Genomic DNA, 21,338 nt, shown 5'->3' with positions numbered 1-21,338 from the left:
TTTCGGAGATAATACAGTATGTAAACAAAGACTAGCCTGTAAACAATATGTGACAAAGATTAGCATGTAAACAATATGTGACGTTTTAATGTACAGTAATGTTAAGTAGTATTTGTTTACTGTTATTGTACATAAGTCTCTGTCCCTTAACACACACACACACACACACACACACACACACACACACACACACACACACACACTCACTCACTCTGAATACCACAAAGTACCAAGAAATACAGTGACAACATGTACCCAAAACTTGTACTACAGAGAAAAGAACAGACCTCTGGAGACGATACAGAAGTGGTCCCCTGAAGCATATGTCAACAAGAGCCAGCCCTCAGCGGCATTATCACATTGTCATCACTCGTTAACTACCAATAAGGGCGATTATGGCGCCGTAGGTCCTGTAATCAGAGGCGCTATGGTAATGGTGGTGGTGATCGTGGGTGGTGATAGTGGTAATTGATGATAGGGGTAGTGGTAATGATGCTAGTGATAATTAGAATGGCCTTAATGAGAACATTACACTGTACTGACCTCATTAAACCACACTTCATAATTATTCTGTAAAAGATAAAACAAATATATTCCTACCCAATTAATAACTCAACCATGACATAGTTAGAATTTAGGTTAATGAGAGAACTACCATGCACCCCAGACCTGAAATTAGTGATAACATGACGTCCTCAGGAGCTGAATGTACAAGATTCTTTCCTCCCATCATTTGCATGCACGAGGCAGACTGAGCTTGGTAACCGAAGACTTTGAGCTGACTGATACAATGATCCCATGAGATGTTGTCTTACACGCCACAGACATTGGCTGCGGTCGTGGTGGTTGTGGAGGAGGAACAGGAAGGGGGGTTTGTGGTGGTGGTGGGGTGGAGGAGGAAGAGGCGAAGGAAGGACGGTCGTGGTGGTGGTGGTGGTAGAGGAGGAAGAAGAAGAGGAGGAGGGGCGAAGGAACTAGAGACACGATGAAGAAAACGACGAGAATCAATAAAAGCAGAGAATGAAATAATAGATAATAAATAAAAAAATAAATAAAGCTAACTAAAACTATAAATACACAAAGTTACGAGAATATGAAGAATACAGTATTTGATTCCCCGCGGATTACAGTGTTGGAATTCAATAGTACAACAGGCCTAAACAAAACTCCTTAAAGAATGTATTTAATCTCATTTATTGAATCTTTTGTTTACTTATGATCTCAATGTCTTAACGCTATCATTATCTATCAATTTTCTTCACTTGGCTGATACATAAGACTTTAATTTAATTTCTACGTAAAAAAAAAATAATAATTCAAGTAATTTTATTTTCAGTGGGATTATTCCTCACCTGGACAGTAATTTGTATTCAAAAGTAATTAAGAATCATATAAATAAACTCAATAAAACATGAGTTGGTATTCATAGTTTTCTTTCGTGTGGTTCAGGAGTATTTACCTGGGGATTTAAATAAAGTATCCGTCGGGTTTATCACGTGTATAGGCGTCCGTCGGGGTCACTTTCAGACTGCATCGACGCACACAAGTACTACCGAGGCTAAGCAACATGACCAGAGATGTTTATGTCCCATCATGTGGCCTGGATCACAGTGAGGAGGAGGAGGAGGAGGAGGAGGAGGAGGAGTGTATCGACCGTGGAGGCTGTGTGTGTACTTATAACAAGCGGTGGTCGGGGTTCAGAGCTAAGCACTGGAGGGTGACGAGATCTGCAGTCCACTCTAATGTACTTCTTTGTCTGACGCAGGGGTCCTCAAGGCATCTTCTCAGACACACGGCGTTCCTCTGAGATGCGGAACTACCATTTACCGGCTCGAGTAAATGATCACAAACAAGTGAACATCTTAATATAATCAGGTTTCATGGCCACACTATAGACTTGGTTCCATCACCTTTTCAGTTTCTTTTAGTTATCGTCACGTGTCCAGGGAAATTACTTTCTGGTAGTAAATACAACAACAGTACGCTTAAAGTCTATGTAGATAAGTCTGCTAGTCTGCATTGTGTACAATGCAGCGTTGTGCTCGAGAATTACACCAATTACGTTGATGGTGATTTTGGTCCCGGTGTCATGGAGTTTTTGACCGGAGGAGATTCTTATTTTTAGAACGTATGAGTCATTACCTAATTTCAGCTTAAGAGGAATCCAGACTGGCTGACCTGTCAACAAAACCTACTGTGGTTTTTGTAAACAAACTTGACTCATAAATCGTGGCTGTATTTGGTTAGCTCTACTTTTATGATGTAAACAAAGCTCGTGATATTTTTCCTCTCCAGTGAAAACATTTTCTTAAAGATCCCATTCTCTGTACAAACAAGCGGAAGAACGAGTGAAAACACATACAACAGGATAAACTAGCAACATGTTCCGTCACTCCCTAGTCCCGGAACAGCAAATCTTGTACAAAATAAAGTTAATATTGTACAAGTAGTGGCAGTGTTTCTTAAGTAAGGAATTGGGTGAAGTAAATGTACGTGATAAGATGTTCAACGAGGAGACGAGATCATGGCAGTGACAGAGGCTGAGTAAGACGGCTCAGTGATGTGTGAGGGATGGACGTGTCAGCCCAGGATAGTGTGGGTTTAGTGCTCCCGTACTCTGACGTGACCACCACAGTGAAGGGAGGTGAGAGGATAGATAGCAGGGAGCGGACGACGGGAGATGACAAGAACGTAGATGAAGGTTGTGACTAATAAGGAAGAGCTTCATCAGGATTGGATGATTAAAAGTGATGGGGTGTAGCGAGGATGACGCGAGATTTATAAAGAAAGTTATGAAGGTCAGGCTGAGGGTAGTTGAAACTGTGGCTGGCAGGGAGTGTGACGGACAAGGAAGGAGGTCATCAAGGTTTAGGTGACGAACACGAAAAACAAAACAAAAAATCCACCAGAACTCGAGTGTCTGGAGAAGGGAGAGTGACGTGGCTGACCAGGAGTGAATAAGAAGAAAGTAAGTCACAACACGGGGGAGAAAGAGCATGTATCATCTTCCAGTAACGGACAAGGAGTGGCCCTATCAGTGTCACTCATGAGTCAACGTGAGGGACACTCGGAGGCCCTCGCTACCAAACAACACCCAAGCCTCACACCCACACCAGCTGTGCCAACACCCTCACACTCTCTTTTTTTTTTCCATTCAGGGATCCACGTGTCTGTGATATATTTCCCGGGTGTCGAGTTTCCACAACACAGAAGCGACAAGTTCGTTGCTAATGAATACCCGCAGGAAAGATGTATAACTATTGAACCCTCGGCGAACGTTTATACTGGTCTTGGGCGACAGAGCCTTTTACAGAACCAATTTCTTTATGAAGTAATCCACGAGGACGATATAACATCTACCACCGTTAACAGAATTCACCAGGAAACACCAGAATACATTAAAAAAAAAAATAGACAGATAAATCCCCAAAACAGTTGAAATTCTTTGTAATCTGCCAAGAGTTTGTCAAAGATCTAATAGATTTTTACCATGACCAACCACGACCCCCTAGAGTCAACCCAGAGAGATAAATGACCCGTTAGAACACATACGACAGACAACGACTACTCTCCAGTCAAGTGGCCATACAATAAGAACGAGGCCTGGAAGTGTCAGCGGGAGAATTTTCATTTACGACAACTAACACCGTAGACGAGACACTGAGTTATAACGCCGCCTGAACGTCACTGGCCAAGACCTGTTTCACCTAAGACCTCACACTCGTACAAATACCGAGTCATATAAGCATAATACCTATAATACTGAATGGTTTGGGATGTTTCTAAATTCCTTATGTCTTTTCTTAAGGCAGGGGGATACGGTAGGTTTCATATATAGTTCACACGTATCTTGGTCTCATGAAGTTCTTCCCACACTCTCACACGATGGTTTTGTATATAATAAAACACTAAATTAATAAACAAAATCAAAATCATTGGTTTTCTTAAAATTAACAAAATAATAATAGCTTCAAATACCACAAAATCAAAACAAATGAAATGAATGCAGTTTGTTTACCCGAGTCAAATTACCATGTTAATGAATTGTGTCGAGTTGGAACAAAAACGTATTAATTCTAGTTCATACAGATTCTACTTATATAAAAGACTTAGTTAACCAGACCTGAAAAATAAACTTAAAATAAATTACTAAATATGAGAAAAAAAATGGATAACTTGATGTTGATGAAATCTTATTAAACCCAGTCTATAGCAAGGTAGACCTAACCTAACCTAACCCAGTCCATAGCAAGGTAGACCTAACCTAACCTAACCTAACCCAGTCCATAGCAAGGTAGACCTAACCTAATCTAACCTAACCTAACGATTTTTATGTATTTGGATGGTAGAGAGGGAACAGTGTGGTGGGGAGGGAACACTAGGTAGGGACGGAACCTGGCGGAGTGGTACAAGGGAGTCACACGCCGGAAGTATACAGCATGACATCACGCCCTACAATTAGCAATATATTGTACCCTTATGTTAGCGTGTGTGTGTGTGTGTGTGTGTGAAAGAAAGAGGTTTATAAATAACACCAAGGCAACTTTCAACCCACAAACTGTCTTATTAGATTTACATAAAAATAAGAACATTAGAATACCATTTTGGGGGAATGAATACCTGCCTCCCCCTCCTCCTTCCTCCCCCTCTCCCTCCATTACCCCCTCCAGCAGACGCCCATCAAGGTATGCGTAGTGATGTTTACGTCTCTAGTTCTCAATCACTCTCCCCTGATTGCTATCCACGCTCATGGTCTCTTGGCACGATAACCACCCACACACCCATGGTAGTTACCACCCACAACCACGCCCACGTTAGTTTACTTAACTACCAACACCACCCAGAACCACGCCCACTTTCACTTAATTAACTTCCAACACCACCCATAACCACGTCTTTTTGTTTAACAACTCACGCCCATACACATTACTATTGACACCGCCTGCACCCACGCCCACCTACCATGAGCCCTTAACTAGACCACTCCTCCACTCACATGTGAACGCCCGCAAGACCTCACCCACAACGCCCATCATGTCATGTTCCCTAATAGTTAGAGATCGTTTTACTTCCTCGAGTGCCAGGGAGAAGGGGGAGGGGTGGGGGAAAGGTCAGGGGTCAGGGGTGGCCCTTTGGAGGGGTGTGGTCGTTGGGAGGAGTGTGGTTTTTTTGAAGGGGTGTGGTCATTGGGATGGGTGTGGTCATTGGGATGGGTGTGGTCTTTTGAAGGGGTGTGGTCATTGGGATGGGTGTGGTCATTGTGGATGGGTGTGGTCGGGTTGGGTGTGGTCATGGGTTGGGTGTGGTCATCGGGTTGGGTGTGGTCATTGGGATGGGTGTGGTCATTGGGATGGGTGTGGTCATTGGGATGGGTGTGGTCTTTTGAAGGGGTGTGGTCATTAGGATGGGTGTGGTCATCGGGTTGGGTGTGGTCTTTTGGATGGGTGTGGTCATTGGGATGGGTGTGGTCATCGGGTTGGGTGTGGTCATCGGGTTGGGTGTGGTCATTGGGAGGGGGTGATTGGCGGAAAGGGTGTGTCCTGGGTAAGGGGAAGGCTGATGGGAGGTGGATTAGAGAGACCCAAAATAAGACCAGTTTAATTTTCCAGATACAAGTCAAATAAATAACTATAATACAAATAATATTTCCTCCTACGTACCAGACAACACACTCTGTCCTGGTCGACCTCAGTCACCTCCACCAGACCGAGTTATTACAGACAATTGAGGAATATGTGTCAAATTAATTAATCCCTCGGCTGAGAAACATTTCATAATCACGTATGTTATTTTCTCTGCCCTTGTTAACACCGAGACACAGTACAGGTCCACCATGCTTGCGTTCGTAGCAAGTCGCACGTCATCAGAATCCGACTTCATTATTTGAGGAACTTTGAGTCTTTAGTCAGGAGAGTATATGGTGGTTTGGAAATCTGACGAGTGGCATTTCCTACGAGGAGAAGAGGATGACTTGTAGACTAGGTGACGATGTTGTTTTTTAACATTATGATAACAAACCGTGATGATCGTAGTCCTCATGTTTATTGTTTTAGTGTAATAACTGATCTCAGGCAGTGGTACTAATTCAACATTATGTGAGGGCAAGGAAGTAAGTCCAAACAACTTCCACCGGCCCGGGAATCGAACCCGTGACATCTAGCTTACGTCAGTCGGCGGCGGTGAGGGGGATAACCTAACACCCGCAGCCTCTCACCCTCACCCACGACACACTCACCCTTAACACCTGGTGACTTAAGCCTCAGTGTTCCTTGTGGCCGAGCTGGATGCGGCTGCAAGATATTCTATTACAGTTTTGACGAAGTAAACGGTTTATGCGTGGTCGTCCTGCGCTGCTACCCTGAGGTAAACAAAAGGAGAGACGCCCTCTCTACCTCACCCTTCCTTCCCCCCTTCCTCACCTCCCTCCCTCACCTCCCCCCCCCCCTCTCTCTCCCTTCTTCCCCCACTTCCTCTCTTAGTTCGTATTAATAGACCTTACCTCCGTTCAGGGTGTGGGAAGGTCACTTGGGAGGTAAAATGAAGAGGTCATGTATATAAGCGTGAGGGAGGAGGAGGAGGAGTCGTACTTGCTAGGTACGACTGTAAATGTGATGGTGACACTTACACCACACAACAGTAATGGGATTAAGGCAGAGACGAAGAGGTAAGACAACCCTAGTACTGCCGACGATATTATTCCTAGTTGTTTTTATTTGGATAAGTGAGCGGGTGAATTAATAAGACCGTTAGTGTTGGTGAGTGAAGAGGAGGAGGCTTGTTAGTGGTGCTGGTGAAGGCTACTGCAAGAGGATACACCATTACTAACTAGGGTTCACGCTCAGCTGTCTTGCATTATATAGGCAAGAATATAATCAATCCTCTTAGGTCACTGGAGAAAGAAAATTGTTATGACATATAATATTTTTCAGCTTTTGGGGAGAAATAAACAAATAATATTACTTACAAAAGACACACATATGAGTCATCGTTGCAGAGACCTTGAAAACCCGGACCTAAGAAGGCAACACTGGTGAAGGTCAGGCAGTAATTATTTACCCAGGGGAAACCATGAACATACGTAAGCTATCTTAACATGTGTGTCTAGAGTGTACAGTAAACTCATCATCTAATAAGAGTAAGCTTTAATATGATCTAAATTAGTGGCGGTAATGGTAACCGATCTTAAGTGTCTAGCACGTGTAAGGTTAAGTGAGAATTAAAGTGATCTTTAACATGCCTTGAAAGAATGTATTGAATTTAAACTGAACTACAAGTGATCGAGGAAGCGTGAGCGGTAAGTAATGTAAAAACAACGTCGATTATTTCTTTATGTTAAGGAGTGTTGTGATGCCTGTAACTCTGTCTACAGATTGGGTGCAACAAGCAGCAGCAGGAGAGGACCGGTGAAGGGTGAGCCAGCGAGCAGTGGGAGGCGTGACGTGACGCTATAATACCCAGGAAGACAGGGAAGCCACCAGGATGGGCGGGTTGCCGGCATGATGAGCGAGGCAGTGGTGCTTGTGACGTGACCCTCGCCATGATGGACAGTTTCCCCTACACCCTGCTGCTGACGGCCATCACTCTCCTCTCAGGTGAACATCTGCCTCACTCTTCTGCCCTCTACTGCTCCGGTCTTTGACAAACTTATAACTAATGACGCACACACACACAGATGGAGCATGAGGAGCGTGAGACATCGGACCTGGTCAATAACAGGTATACAGGTTGTTCACCATAAGCGGTACCTGGCTGCCCGGGCCAGTGGTCAAGGCCGCTCACCCTCATACCTTCTGCGTCTTCAGGAAGTCCATCTGAGGGGGACGGGTTCCTCTCTCTCTCTCTCTCTCTCTCTCTGGCTCTTCCTGCTGAGTTCTTGGTCACAAATCTTCTCATTATAGCGTGAATTTATATGACGATTTTACTGAATGAATAGCCAACTATATCTATTCTTATATAGAGCCCGAGTCGATATGGAATAAATTCATGGTCATTTATTTCCCTATTTTGATAAAGGGTAAAAATTAACAGTTAAATTATGTCTACCGTGAAAATATTAAGTACAGTTTCTTGCGACACTTACTAACGGAGTTATTTGGTACCGTTAATTAATCTCTTGACAGAATTTGTGAAAAAAAAAACCCACGGTGAATCAAACTCACAGCAAAATGTTGAATCAATACAAGTTGACTTCAGACCCACAAGTCGAGAGTTACAGCTCAGGTAAAGGTGTAGGTACAAATACAGGTTAATTGTTCTTATGATAAGAACACCATAAAAAGTAATGCCTTAATAGTAACGTCTCCTAGTTGTCCTTGCCTCTCAGCTGGTGTAGCGAGACACCCGGTTACACTCCTCCTACTCTGATCAACACTTAAACAATCTCGGTACAACGACGGCCCGCATGTGCACCTAACCACTGCCTGCAACATCATAACCGGGGACCATCTTGCTAAGCGACTACACGAGGCACCTGCACGGGAGAATGACTCGTGGGGAAGGTTGATCGAGGAGACAGAGTCGTGTTATAACCCAGTGCGTCATAACCCACGTATTTCAAGCTCCTGACTAACCCACTTACTGGTGTGTGTGTGGTTTTTTTTATGTTTGTGTGTATAAATAAAACCTCTATGTATACACCAGCACTCTTGTCAAGTGTGTAACCTCAAGATGTGTTTTTTGGTTGTTGTTGTGTTGTGGTGCCAAAGTGTCGTGAGTCGCTAGATTGTTAAAAGAACGCGAACAAGAACAGGTGATATGGAGTATTTTAAAATCATGACGACATTCAAACCTGGCTGGTGTGGGCGTGTGGGCGACCGTCGTTGGTGAGCTATGTTAGGCATGTGGGTCTTGTGGGACCTGGTTGATGATGGTGGTTGTGGTAGTGGTGGGTTGAGAGACGGTGGTGGTGGGCTGAGAGACGGTGGTGGTGGGCTGGGAGATTCTGGTGGTGGGCTGGGAGACAATGGTGGTAGTTGTGGGTCGGTTAGTTTCCTTATCCTGATGAATCATGTGTAAGGGTGAGGCTCTTGCTGTCCACTAAATTATGTAATGTGTGCGGAGATGAAGGAGTGGCAGAGGGATGATAGGTGAAGGGAAGTGGCTGGGGGGTGATAGGTGAAGGGAAGTGGCAGGGGGGTGATAGGTGAAGGGAAGTGGCAGAGGGGTGATAGGTGAAGGGAAGTGGCAGAGGGGTGAAGGCAGAGGGGTGATAGGTGAAGGGAAGTGGCAGGGGGTGATAGGTGAAGGAAGTGGCAGAGGGGTGATAGGTGAAGGGGGAGTGACAGAGGGGTGATAGGTGAAGGGAAGTGGCAGGGGGATGATAGGTGAAGGGAAGTGGCAGGGAATGAGAAAAAAAACGAATGCAGTAATAGTAGAAGTGATAAGACTTTTAAGGTGTTATTAAAGATGCTGCAGAGGCAAGAACCTGGTTGACAAATCTCGACTGTTTACCTGTTACGAGAGACAGGTTAATTATCACAGCTCCTCAGGTGAGACACAAGATTTATTGTCAGCCAAAGCGTCATTGGCGGCAGCGTAAACTTTACTTTGTGATTTAAAATACGAATAAGTTAAAGTTAAGATGAATGCTGGCTTAAGTTAGGTTAGGTTAGGTTAGATTAGATTCGATATCCCCAAGTGTTTTGAAATCGTAACGTTATCCTTTGCCATATGAATTGGTTAAAGTTAAATATATAGTGATGTTTTATTTCTGAGAAGTAATAAGTGATTAACGTGACGATATCAGAGCAGGTCGGTGACAAGAGTGATAAGGATGAGATACCAAGCAACTATAACAGGGTTGGTTGGTGGTCTATTTACTTTACTCAGTCGGGGCGGCACTGTAGTTACCTAAAGGGGGTCACTTCAACAGAATTTTCTCTAACACCAAGACTCTAATGAATCGGTCTCGAAACATTATCCTCTACTTGTAAAATAACTCCTAAATCTGTTTTTTTTTTCTAGGGAGGGGGGGTAGGGGTAGCAGTAGACAGCCAATCAAAACGCGAGTTATATAGCAAGTGTGTTACAATACGTCCTTGAGTGTTGTGATGGGTTAATATAGATGGTTCCACTACCGAATATGTGTTATCCACCGCACAGAAGAAAAAGACCTTTATACTACCTATCATAAGGGTGGTGTGTACTAGAGGAAGAGGGATATAAGTACAGATGGTCATATGCGTACCAACACTAACATTCCGAAGTTAAATTACTAAATAAGGTCATAACACTCATTGTACTGAATATTTCTCTTTGTATCTCGGCACTAAGTATCTACAGTCACTTAATACACTGTGTCACTATTATGGGAAGGAGACATCAAGCAAGACTCACTTTATAGGACGCGAAATTTACACTATAGAGTCCAGTGACCATCGCTACCACCACTATGTTGACTCAGGGGTGAAGGCAGTTTTAGGGCCTGGATGAACAGGTTTTTCAGTTGGTGGTGATATACAAAGGCCAATAAGTGGCATTTTGCATCCTGAATTGATAGTTGTAGAACACCAACTGATAACTAAAGCAAAAAGTGATATAGGAGACATATGCTTTGAGTTCAAATATTCACTGAGTGTCAGAGTCAATGTATTATGTTTTACAGCTGTTGATTCAGATTACAAAATTATATTTCTTGGTCTTCTTATTGTACACACACACATTAACAGTATAATGAGCCTTAAACTTGTATATACCTGGTTCAAAAAATAAATAATACTTGTGAATTACCATTTTTCTATAACACGTGACACCTTCCTCCTGTAAGATTGGTCACCACACTTACTCCTCCCTGTGGTCTCGGGTGGGGGGTATTCCGCCTCTTCACTCTCTTGGTTCTGTTTCCGGAAATGTTTTAGAAAAAAGCTAGACCTCTTCAAGGACACAGATACTATGTGACATCAACACATTTATTTTCGGTCGTGGCCACAGAGGACTGATGTAACCGGCGCTGTAAAATCTGACGATACGATGTTTTGAGGTGAAATCTAAATGCTTCTCCTTTTAATTTTGTGTGTGTATTTGACGCTTCAGATACTGTACTGGTCTGCTACGGTAACTTTTGAAGCCTCTTTATGCTGCCACTCATGTTTATATGTTCTCGACTTCATTGGGATGTTTGTCCAGACAAAGACGAACATACACACGGCCTCCGTCTCTGGGGTGTCATGATAGCAACAAAAACGAAATAATTCTGCAAATGTCATTCTTTACAATATGCCATGTTTAAGGAACACACCCAGATACATACACACACACACACACACACTCTCACATATACCACAGCCACACGCACCCTACTTGCCCACTAACACACTAGTGCGGTAAGTGTCCCCCATGGCGGGTGGTGGTGACGGGCGGGGCACAAGGGCGGCACTGTGGGCCTGCACTCGTAGCGATAACTACCAAGGGAGGCGGACAACACCGCGCCTTATTGTGTGGCAGTGTGGCGGAGTTCAGGGACAAGACCTCCTGCTCACCCAACATTGATATTGGGAGGACCTGGGGAGAGCAGGGCTTCTGTACCCATCCCTGACTCACTGAGTATTACTGTACTGTATGTTCACCCCTCACTAACTCCTCCCCCCGTCCCTTCCCCTCCTTCCTCCTCGCTCCCTTGGTGCTCCTCCATCCCCCCTCCCAACACCCCTCCCTTTCCTCTACACCTCCTAAACTATTTGGGGTTCACTGATTTTTGTCTTCCTTATCGTCGGTGGTGAAGGCGTTGGCTTGCAGTGCGACGCCCCGACCTACTCATATCTCATTCAGTTTAAAATCTATTATGATTATCCGCCGACCATCACGCGCAGTACGTATGACATCAATGCAGTTTTACAAAAACAGTTTTCTAAATGAACGTTAAGTGTTTAAAAGGGTAGCAGTACTACTTATTTTGTTTAGTTTAATAAATAACAAGAATTCACTTAAATTGACAATAAATTAAATAGAAATGACATCACCCATGCAACTCCCTCAAAATCCTACGTCATATGCAGCCAAGAAAGAGGTGCTGAGGCTCTTTTGTTTATCGTAAACTAAGTAGGATTCTAGACACTGTAATGGGCTGTATGGAAATATATTGAAGCAAATATATTAAAAAAATGCTCAAGATGTGTCAAGGACTTTTGTATCTGTATATTATGTCCATTAACATGTAAAGGGAGATTAATGACTGGCTAGTTGCTGTGGCGATGGTTCACTCACTCTAACCAATGACTAGATCATTGATGTTAGCAGTCTTCTTGTATAGATAAACACTAATGATATGGTGGAGGTGACTTCCTAAGCTCATCTAAATGTTTTACTTATATTTATAGTGATTTTTCAGTTCCAGCTAAATGCTATGGTTCAGGTGGTCTTGTCCCGGCCCCTGTGAAATGTTGTAGCTCAGGTGGTTGTTGTTGCCAAAGCTCCGGGTGTCATGTTTTGGTTTATCTCTACTGTATAACTAAACACTGGAGCTATGGTGAACTATTTTCTCAGTTGTAGATGTGTACATAGGAGGAAGTACCGGGGTCAGCAAGGCAGTTCCTCATCGTGTTTTAAGTATAAACTTCTCGAATGTTTGTCTGAGTTTTTTTTTTCTCTCTTCCGGGGCGTGGGAAAGCCGAGGTCATGGTGAGGGGCGTGAGGCGGTGAAGTAGTTCCAAGTGTTTTGATGCCTTAACCTTCTTCACTAATGAGACTTAACAACATAAGGTATTCAGTAATTAGCCTTAAACTACATCAACGCGATCTGGTTAAACTGTTCTTTAAGTATGTGAGTGTAGGAATGAATCACTTAGTCTTTTATTCAACAAATCCGCCAGTTCCGCAGTCATTTATACCAGTCAGGAACGGCTTTCACGGAGCTAAACGATTCAGCTAAACTGTACATAAACGGATAAAGAAGAACAGATATCACCGTGTTGGCAATAGAATAAATAACTAGAAAGTAATATATAGACACGATTACCAAAGTGTATCGTAGGTCGGGGTGGGGGGGGGTTACTGGAGAGAGCAGGTAATGACATCGCCATCAGTAGGTCGTCAGGTGGTGGTGGCGGGAGGTATGACAGGAGCCGATGGTGACCTATTGTTTTTGTCCATCCAGCAGCGGTGAGAGTCAAGGTGAGGGAAGAGAAAGTTTAGGGTGAGTTTATACCTGTGAGGAACCGCTGTGGTAAATCTCACCTGAGGAAAACTGAGAATTTATTTATTTTATAAATCAAAGGGAGAAATTAAATAAGCAAATTCTAATAATTATGGAATAGCTATGTTATTCCGCATCTGTAGAATGGAACATTTTAAGTTAGTTATACCTTCGAAATAAGAGAAAATGGATGATACCGTAAAAGGGGTAACCTATATAAAAAAGCGTTGCTATATTAGATAAACTTTATAACAAAAACAAAAACTGAAATTTGTGTTCTGACGTCACAACAGGATCTGACTGTACGTGATAGTTATAAAAACACAGTAATTGATGTATTTAATAACCCGTATACAAGTTGAGTGTAAGGCCATTGAGTTTAAGTTAGGACATGACCATAGTATTGAAGCCAGCAGAGTGTACAGTGAGTTTGGCCTCGTGGAAAAGAAAATGGGTGGAAGCGTCTGGGCGTCTGGTTATCCATTCCTCATTCATTTTCCATTCAGCCTCTTCCTCCCATCTCTTTCCGTTTCTCATTCTCTTCCTCATTTCTTCTCTTTTCCTTATTCCACTCACCTCGTCCCCTCCTGCCCCTCACCTCGTCCCCTCCTGCCCCTCACTGCGTCATGCCCAAGCTGCAGGAAATTATTCCAACCTGACACCGTAGACGATGAGACTATATATAACCATCAAAGTTTCGTAGTTGTCTGTCTCCCTCCCCTCCCCTCCTCCCTCCCTCCCATCCTCCTCCTTCCTCCCTTTTTACTCTTCCCGCCCTCCTCTCCTTCCCTTCCTCCCTCTTATGTTTTCCTGTTCAAATTCACCTCTTTATTACACTTCCTCCTTCTTTTCTTTCTTCCAACTACCTGTTTCTTATATACTCTCTCTCTCTCTCTCTCTACTTCTTTCCCACTGTCACCCCCATGATCCACACCACAACCTCTTCAACCACCAGCCTGCAGTAACAGTAATTCCTGACTGGTACATTCCCTAACATCACTGTGGCCATCATGAACTTTGTAATTATTTTATTGAATCAGGAGTGCTTGAGGACATTCTTGCTGTTTATCCAAAATTTGCTGCTTAGAATATGACTTCTAATGTATATGAACCTCTGTCCTGTGTGGCAGTGAACAGTGACATCACCCACATGACTCTGACCTATATATACTGTTAATGAATATGATGTATTTTTTTTGTGTATGAACCTCTGTCCTGCGTGGTAGTGAGAAGTGATACCACCCTAAGTGTCAAGACCTGACACACACACACACACACACACACACACACTGAGCAATTACAATACCCTCCTCCTTCAATCTCGGGTTAAAATGAGGGCGAGAATATGACACAACATTATTTCACCAATACCTAAACGTCCCTGTCTTATTTCTCCTCACAAGACGGACAAAATCACAGCGAAAAATGAGGAGCTTCTCTATAATTCTGTCCTGGGTGAGGGATGAGGAATGAAGGGTGAGGGGTGAGAGGTGAGGGGTGAAGGGTGAGGGGTGAGGGAGGAGGTCCATATCTTCCCTCCCGACCATCAGGAGTCTCGAAAATGCCTCATAACTTACCTCGCTAATCTTGAGTTTTGGCAGCGGTGTGTGTGTGTGTGTGTGTGTGTGTGCGCGTGCGTTCGTTTACTCATAGTTGGTACGCTACAGTTTATGGTACAGCAGCAGTAGTAGTAGTACCTGTAACACCTTCATCTTCGCCTACAGGAGTGTTGGTGGAGGGGTGTAACATGGCTACCAAGGAGGTGGGGGTGTGTCTCCACGTCTACCTGGAGAGGGACTTCTTAACCATGGAACGTATTGTTTACCCGAGACGCAGTGCTAAGAGACGGGAGATGCTCTATAACAGGTGAGGTGCTCTATAACAGGTGAGGTGCTCATTAACAGGTGAGGTGCTCTATAAGTGGACTCTTAAACAAACCCAACACTAACAACCTCACCAGCTCGTGTAATTTTTAATACATTATAAACACTGAAACATAAATTATGTCATGAGTAATACTATGAGGATGTATAATGTTTCTGTGTGGACGTAAACATTAAGTTGACGAATTTACCTGACAGCTACGCAGGTGCTAGGTCTCTGCGTCTGTTACCGAGATTACCTCAACTCGGGGACCTCACGACGGAGGCCAGTGTGGCACAGACGACAGATGCACGACAGAGTCCGGATATGAAGACGAATCAGGGTGTGGAACAGAGCCAAGACGTGAATCCAAAACCTGGTGTAGAGCATAAGCCAGGAACTCTGCAGATGATGAGTGTGGGGGAGGACGTGAAGGGTCGCCACAATCACCGACTTCTCACTGACGATGGCAACTGGACGAGGGTGAGTCCCAGTCCCCCCGATAACTACGCCGTGATCGACGCCTACGGTCAGCACGGATGGGTGGAGGGCCCGGAACTGGAGGACTATTGCAGGTGAGTATCTGCCCTAGACTGTCAATAATGACGAGGCATTATAGGTACTGATAGGAGAGCATTTGTTTGTTTCTCTTCACACATCACCGGACTGGAACGCTCAACAAGCTTTATTTGTTGTTACATAAGCCGATGCTCTTTATATTTGGAATATTTAACTGTTTTAAACAAGTTTACTGGTTTTGAATTAACATCATCACTGGTCTAAGCCTTACTACCAGGATAAAGTGAGTTATACAGAGGCTGGTCTGCAAAGAACCCATAGAAATGCTGTAGACGGAGAGGCTGCAGGTAACTAAGTGCAGGAGACCGTGAGGCAGCGAGGTGTTACATATTAGGCGAGGACTCTACCGGGCGACGGCCACATGTAGAGGCAACATTATCCCAACATTGATATATCTTTTATCTTCTCATCTTTTCATAAATTCTTGTAAAATGCTTTATAACTGAGCTTCATTTTTAAGTTAAAATTAGCTTTTGACTGAAACCATTACAGGAACCAGAGGGTATCCCTACAGTAAGGTCAGTGATTTTTTTCTAATTAGTCCGGGAGGGGGCTAGTTTATTGGGCACTCCCTCGCACCTGTGCAAGGCGTAGCGCAAATAGCGTTTACAGAGTCCGACAGGGAAGCACGCAGAGTTCATGCTTGCCTAGTCGACTCCTGCATTTAAGGGCGTAAGTGCCTGAAGGGCCATGGATTTCATCGGCAAGTTACATATAGTGACAGGATGAGTGTGTGGGGGAGAATTCCCGATACATTACATTAATGTAATGAGTTGCGACACTGACTGGAAATGATCTCTTTTGAACTCTTGCTAAAGTTAGATGAAGATATTACCACATAAAACCATATAAACAGTAGTTAACCTATACTTACATAATATCTTCTCACAAAATGATAGAAGGTAACTTACAAATAGTAAAGTAACAAATTAGTTGTTTCTTGAAACTCACCAGACAACGTACTCTAGTGGGAACGAGCGTCGTCCCTCTCGTCTCTGACAGGCCTGAAGACTTGGTAAACAAACACGCGTGGCGCTGACGTCACCGGTTTAACTCTTTACTATTGGTTAGTTGTCAGTGCTGGGGCAACACCAGACAAAGCAGTAATATGATAAGTTAAGTTCTCACACCAAACTAAGCTGCAGGAGGGCGCGCGTGTGGCAGCTATATAACTGTAGCATACAGTCCCCTGGTGAGTGTGTGCCTCGCCACGTTTAAGGTTGTTGACTCATCACACGATACCAACAAGGAGTGTGGACACAGCCTCATCCTCACGAGAACTGTATTTACATCATTAGCCAACATACACACACACTTCTGCCTTTTCCTAGTACAGCTATTCTCAGGAGAGTATCTACTGATTTTACTCAATAGAAGTTATTATATGATGGTACTATAAACTGAGCAAGGAATCTCAATAATCAGACAAGAATGTCATTAAAAGTAGTGGCACACAGTGAGGGCCTCCCACACCACGCGTACCCTCTCATCCGCCAGGTCTTCTTACGTAACTCTTATGTGGTGGGGTGGGTACTGAGTCTAGCCCTCTTTGTTCTCCTCCCGAAATCCCTCATCTCTCATTCTTCCTCCCCTTTTACCACAAGGACGAAAACTTGTACTTTATAACATTGAGGGGTGTTGATGGTACCTATTGCAGTAATGTTCGTACGTCTGTATCCTGGGCTCAAACCTCAGCTGGTACTGCTGTTTTTTTCCTGTACTAACACTAGACAATGAACGTCATAACAAAATAATAAAGAACAGACCAACTGCCCAAACGGTTAATTAATTGACAAGAGATGACTCTATAAATCAAGTTAGTAATCTTTCTCTCCCTCTCTCTACAGTCGTCTGGGGACCGTCATCACGTGCTTCGAAGAGGTCTTGGTCGAATGTAACAGTGGCTATGACTTCTTCAGGTGAGCTTCGTACAAGATGAGAATTTTGGTGTAAATCATTGTAATAATGTTCTGGTAAATCACTGAGACTTGACCCTATATATTATATTTAACTTAAGCTTAAATTATTGCTTTGAATGTAATGAAGATATTTTACTCGCTCGTCAAAAATTTAACGTTTGATCTATGGGGGAGAAGACCAGGACAGACATGTAGTTGACTTACTGTACAGCCAATAATAACCCCTGGATGGTTGACTCCTGCAGGTACCGTCACTTGCTACACGCCCTGGAGAGAGTCCACACCTACCTCTGCCGCACCGCCGCCGACCGCAGCAGCAAGTTCCTACGTGAGTCTTGTGTCTCAGTAGGAGGGTCTCAGTGCTGCTGAAAGATGTGCAGTGTGTGTGTCCTAACTTAACCTCACCGAACCTAACCTAACCTAACCGCCGGAAGACAGTTCTCACCTACAAGGAATTGGATAATTACACTGTTAAACTGTATAGTTTATACATAGTTCATTGATATACCGGACGATATAATGATACATAATACAGCCAGCGTGAGTGTGTGTGTGTGTGTGTGATCAATACATGTAGGTAAACAACTGATGGGATAATATGTTGTATCTGATCTAATGTTAAGTTTGTGTTCTTGGTCAGCACTATACGTGAGTCGTGGCCTTACTGTGTGTTGTGGGTCCTTCATCTTCTTAAGTCAACCTGTAGGCAAATCCAACATCTTAGAGTAGAGTAGAGTACCTGCAGAACACTGGGTAATCGAGTAAGACCTCACCACCTAACATTTAAATCTTGCAGCTTTCCTGAAGGTGATAGACTGTGCAGAGAACGCGCGGCTGGACCGAGGGTCTTGTCATCGACCAAACGTCACAGTCAACGTGTGGAACCAAATACTGAGGCTGGAACTCGGCCCAGAGCTGTGCGAGTAAGTGTGGTCAATCATGGAAGTGTGACTTAAAGATCACCTGGGTTATCTCTTATTGATTACCTTAATCCCTGTGTTGATGCACGGATTATATTTCATTTGTATAGTTTCACAATTACATCTTTAGCTAACGATTATTAACAATAGTTGCTAAAGAGGTTGGTGTTGTGTCTTTGTAATACAGCGCCTCAAAAAAAAAAAACACAAATTTCATACAATTGACAACAACTGAGATGAAATGAAAAGGTGTAACTGAATATTTAGTGTTAGTGTCCATGTAAGAATATTGAGTAGTTTTGAAAAATTCCTTTAGTCAGTTGGATGAAGCTATATCAATAAAAGACAAGTAATCCTAACATTACCGGCAGTTCACTCAACACCCAGCGCTCTTGTCTGCTGGAGAACGAGTACGTGAGACAGGAGTGTGGTGGGAAGGCCAAGGAGGAGCTGTACAAGAACGTGTCTGGAGTGTTCCTGGCTACCTGGTGTCGTCTCCCTTTACCTCCACATCTCTCCCAACTCTTTGTGTCATCTAGTCCACCTCCCTCCGCCGCCTCCTTCACCCCCCTCCTCCTATTGTTGTTCCTACAGGCGGTCCTCACTACCTCCTGATGACCCCTCACTCCCTCACTCACTCTCCCGTGCTGTGAAAGATCGAGACATTACGCCTGATAGGGGTGTCGTCGTCCTCTCAACGCGGGAAATAACAAAGTATTGGTGTACATTTGCAACATTTGTATAGTCCTGTGGAAAATATTGGTGCTATCCATACCTCGTAACTCCGTGGTGAACTAGTGCCGTTACTCTTGGTGATGCAAGGAACAGCATCGGTAACAATACTTCCTGGTGACTGAACAACAAACTCACACAAAAAATGCCTCATCTTATGGCCTCTTTACTTAACTACGAGATTTAAGTGATAGTGACTTTCTTAACCTGTGAACCGCTGGACATTTGTATTGTACTACACAACTGAGTATTATAGTACTGTAAATATGTATACAATTTTGTTTGTGTATTTTGTGTATGATTGAAACTTTTTTTGGTCTTTTTCTTGACATTCCATGACCAGAAGATAACTGAGGTGTTCTTCTGTCAGGTGTTGTGTGTGTGTGTGTGTGTGTAACATGCAGAGGAGACACAACTACCACGTGTTATATAGAGGTATAACTGTGACCAGGTGGCTTACAATATGTGTGAACAAGATGATAATAATTGATTTTCTACTTAATTTACAAATAAACAAAAATGACAATAATCTTATTTGATTTATATTCTAAAGATCCAAATGCCAGATACTATAATGGATGATCATTGTATTTAATGGTTGATATCATTTGCGTTAGTTTGGTTTTTAAAAAATTTATGTGTAAATGATTTGTATTTCCACTTTCCCCTTACTACCTGGTCGAGCTGGTATATCAGATGATTGCTGTTATACCTGGACGTAAACACCTGGTAGGAGATTGGGTCTTAATACTTGAATGTGTTTATACCTTGTAAAAATGTCTATGTGGAAGTAGTGATTTTTCACCTCAGAATCGCTTAACATTTGAAATTGTTTTTTTTTCTGATTGGCTGTCCGCCTCATGGTGCTGTGTTGCCATTGGTTATCTTTGAAGGTGCTGTGTTGCCATTGGTTATCTCTGAGGGTACGGTGTTGCCATTGGTTATCTCTGAGGGTACTGTGTTGCCATTGGTTATCTCTGAGGGTACTGTGTTGCCATTGGTTATAACATCTTGTCATGTTGCTTTGTGATTGGTTTTCTTTCGTTGTGATGCTTTGTGATAGTATGTTATTTCCTGCTGTAATGTGATTGGTCACCTTTCGTGCTCCAGGATATGGGACTGGTTACCTCTCATAATGTGAGTCGCCAAAACTTTTATGATAATTGCTTTGTGGTTGTTTATCGCTTATCTACCGTAAGTTATCGCTTGTATTGTTCCTCTATGATTAGTAATATGTTGTGTTCCGTGACAGGTTGATACGAATATCTTGTGGTGCTGCAAGTATTGGACTGGTTATTACCCTCGTTCTGGGTGTTTAATTATCACTACAAACACCAATTCTTCTTCTTGTAAATAGTCATCGTGAGCAATAATGGTTTAATTCTGGTCTTTTCGTTAATAGGATGAAACAGGAGAGTAATGATTGCTGTAGGTCTTCATTCGTAGTACTGTTGGAAGTAACTTGTCTACTGTATAGGTGTCTGTAGTAGGTCGAGGATTTTGGCGAATTTGTCTACTTGAAAAACTCTTCTCGTCACACACACACACACACACACACACACTAGCTTCCAACACCCAATATTATGACTCGAGTGTAAAAGTTTTCCCGAGTGTTTCCTTACCAAGATTGACGAAGGTTCCTAGCCAATGATAAAAGTGTCGGTATTCTTCTCTTCACGACAGCATGCTACAGTGTGTATTGAGTGAGAGGTGAATAGATTTTGCGTTCCAGTAAGAGTTTGTTTTCCATGTGTGTGTGTGTGTGTGTGTGTGTCATTTTCTCCTTGAACTCTTGGAGGCTTCTGTTGTCTATATTTTTTGTCTTGCTCTTCCTCTTCCCAGTGACAGTGACTTGAAAAGGTGGAATTTACAAGTAGAAGATGAAACGACGTGTGTAAGATGAGAATTCCTTTATGGTGTCGTGTGAGGAACGCGAGAGGAGTGTTTGGAGGTACAGGATACTCTTGCCGCCTGTCAGCGTTGGTTCTTGGTGGATTAGTTAATATTGTTTACTTCTTTCAGCTGGTTAATAGACGCTAGAAGGTGTATGTATGTGTGTGAGAGAGAGAGTACGTGTAAATTTCTTCATTACTTAACTTAAAGATACTGAACTGTTGTCACTCGTCACTGTCTTGCTTGTACTCTGAATATTTTTTTTTTTCAATAAAGATAAATGAAGATAAATAAAGAGTTTTG

General features: G+C 43.2%; 1 protein-coding gene across 4 annotated transcripts in view; it reads left to right on the top strand.

Moving 5' to 3' along the window:
- The window catches only part of LOC121871673, a 33,127-nt gene extending 11,797 nt beyond the window's left edge, over window positions 1-21,330 (top strand). For 3 of the 4 annotated variants that reach the window (XM_042374089.1, XM_042374096.1, XM_042374103.1), the window contains exons 2-8: window positions 7,370-7,592; window positions 14,854-14,995; window positions 15,211-15,567; window positions 17,419-17,490; window positions 17,736-17,818; window positions 18,287-18,413; window positions 18,782-21,330. In XM_042374089.1, the coding sequence (XP_042230023.1) occupies window positions 7,538-7,592; window positions 14,854-14,995; window positions 15,211-15,567; window positions 17,419-17,490; window positions 17,736-17,818; window positions 18,287-18,413; window positions 18,782-19,025 (1,080 nt within the window). In that variant the 5' untranslated portion in view covers window positions 7,370-7,537 and the 3' untranslated portion in view covers window positions 19,026-21,330. The remainder of the gene's footprint in view (window positions 1-7,369; window positions 7,593-14,853; window positions 14,996-15,210; window positions 15,568-17,418; window positions 17,491-17,735; window positions 17,819-18,286; window positions 18,414-18,781) is intronic. The other variant, XR_006089937.1, reaches the window with a different exon arrangement.
- The last annotated feature ends 8 nt before the right edge of the window (window positions 21,331-21,338 follow it).

Source organism: Homarus americanus, unplaced genomic scaffold, assembly GCF_018991925.1.
Source record: "Homarus americanus isolate GMGI-L3 unplaced genomic scaffold, GMGI_Hamer_2.0 scaffold3806, whole genome shotgun sequence".
NCBI lineage: Eukaryota > Metazoa > Arthropoda > Malacostraca > Decapoda > Nephropidae > Homarus > Homarus americanus.
Note: the sequence above shows the minus strand (reverse complement) of the source record. Positions and strands in the feature narration are given on the sequence as shown.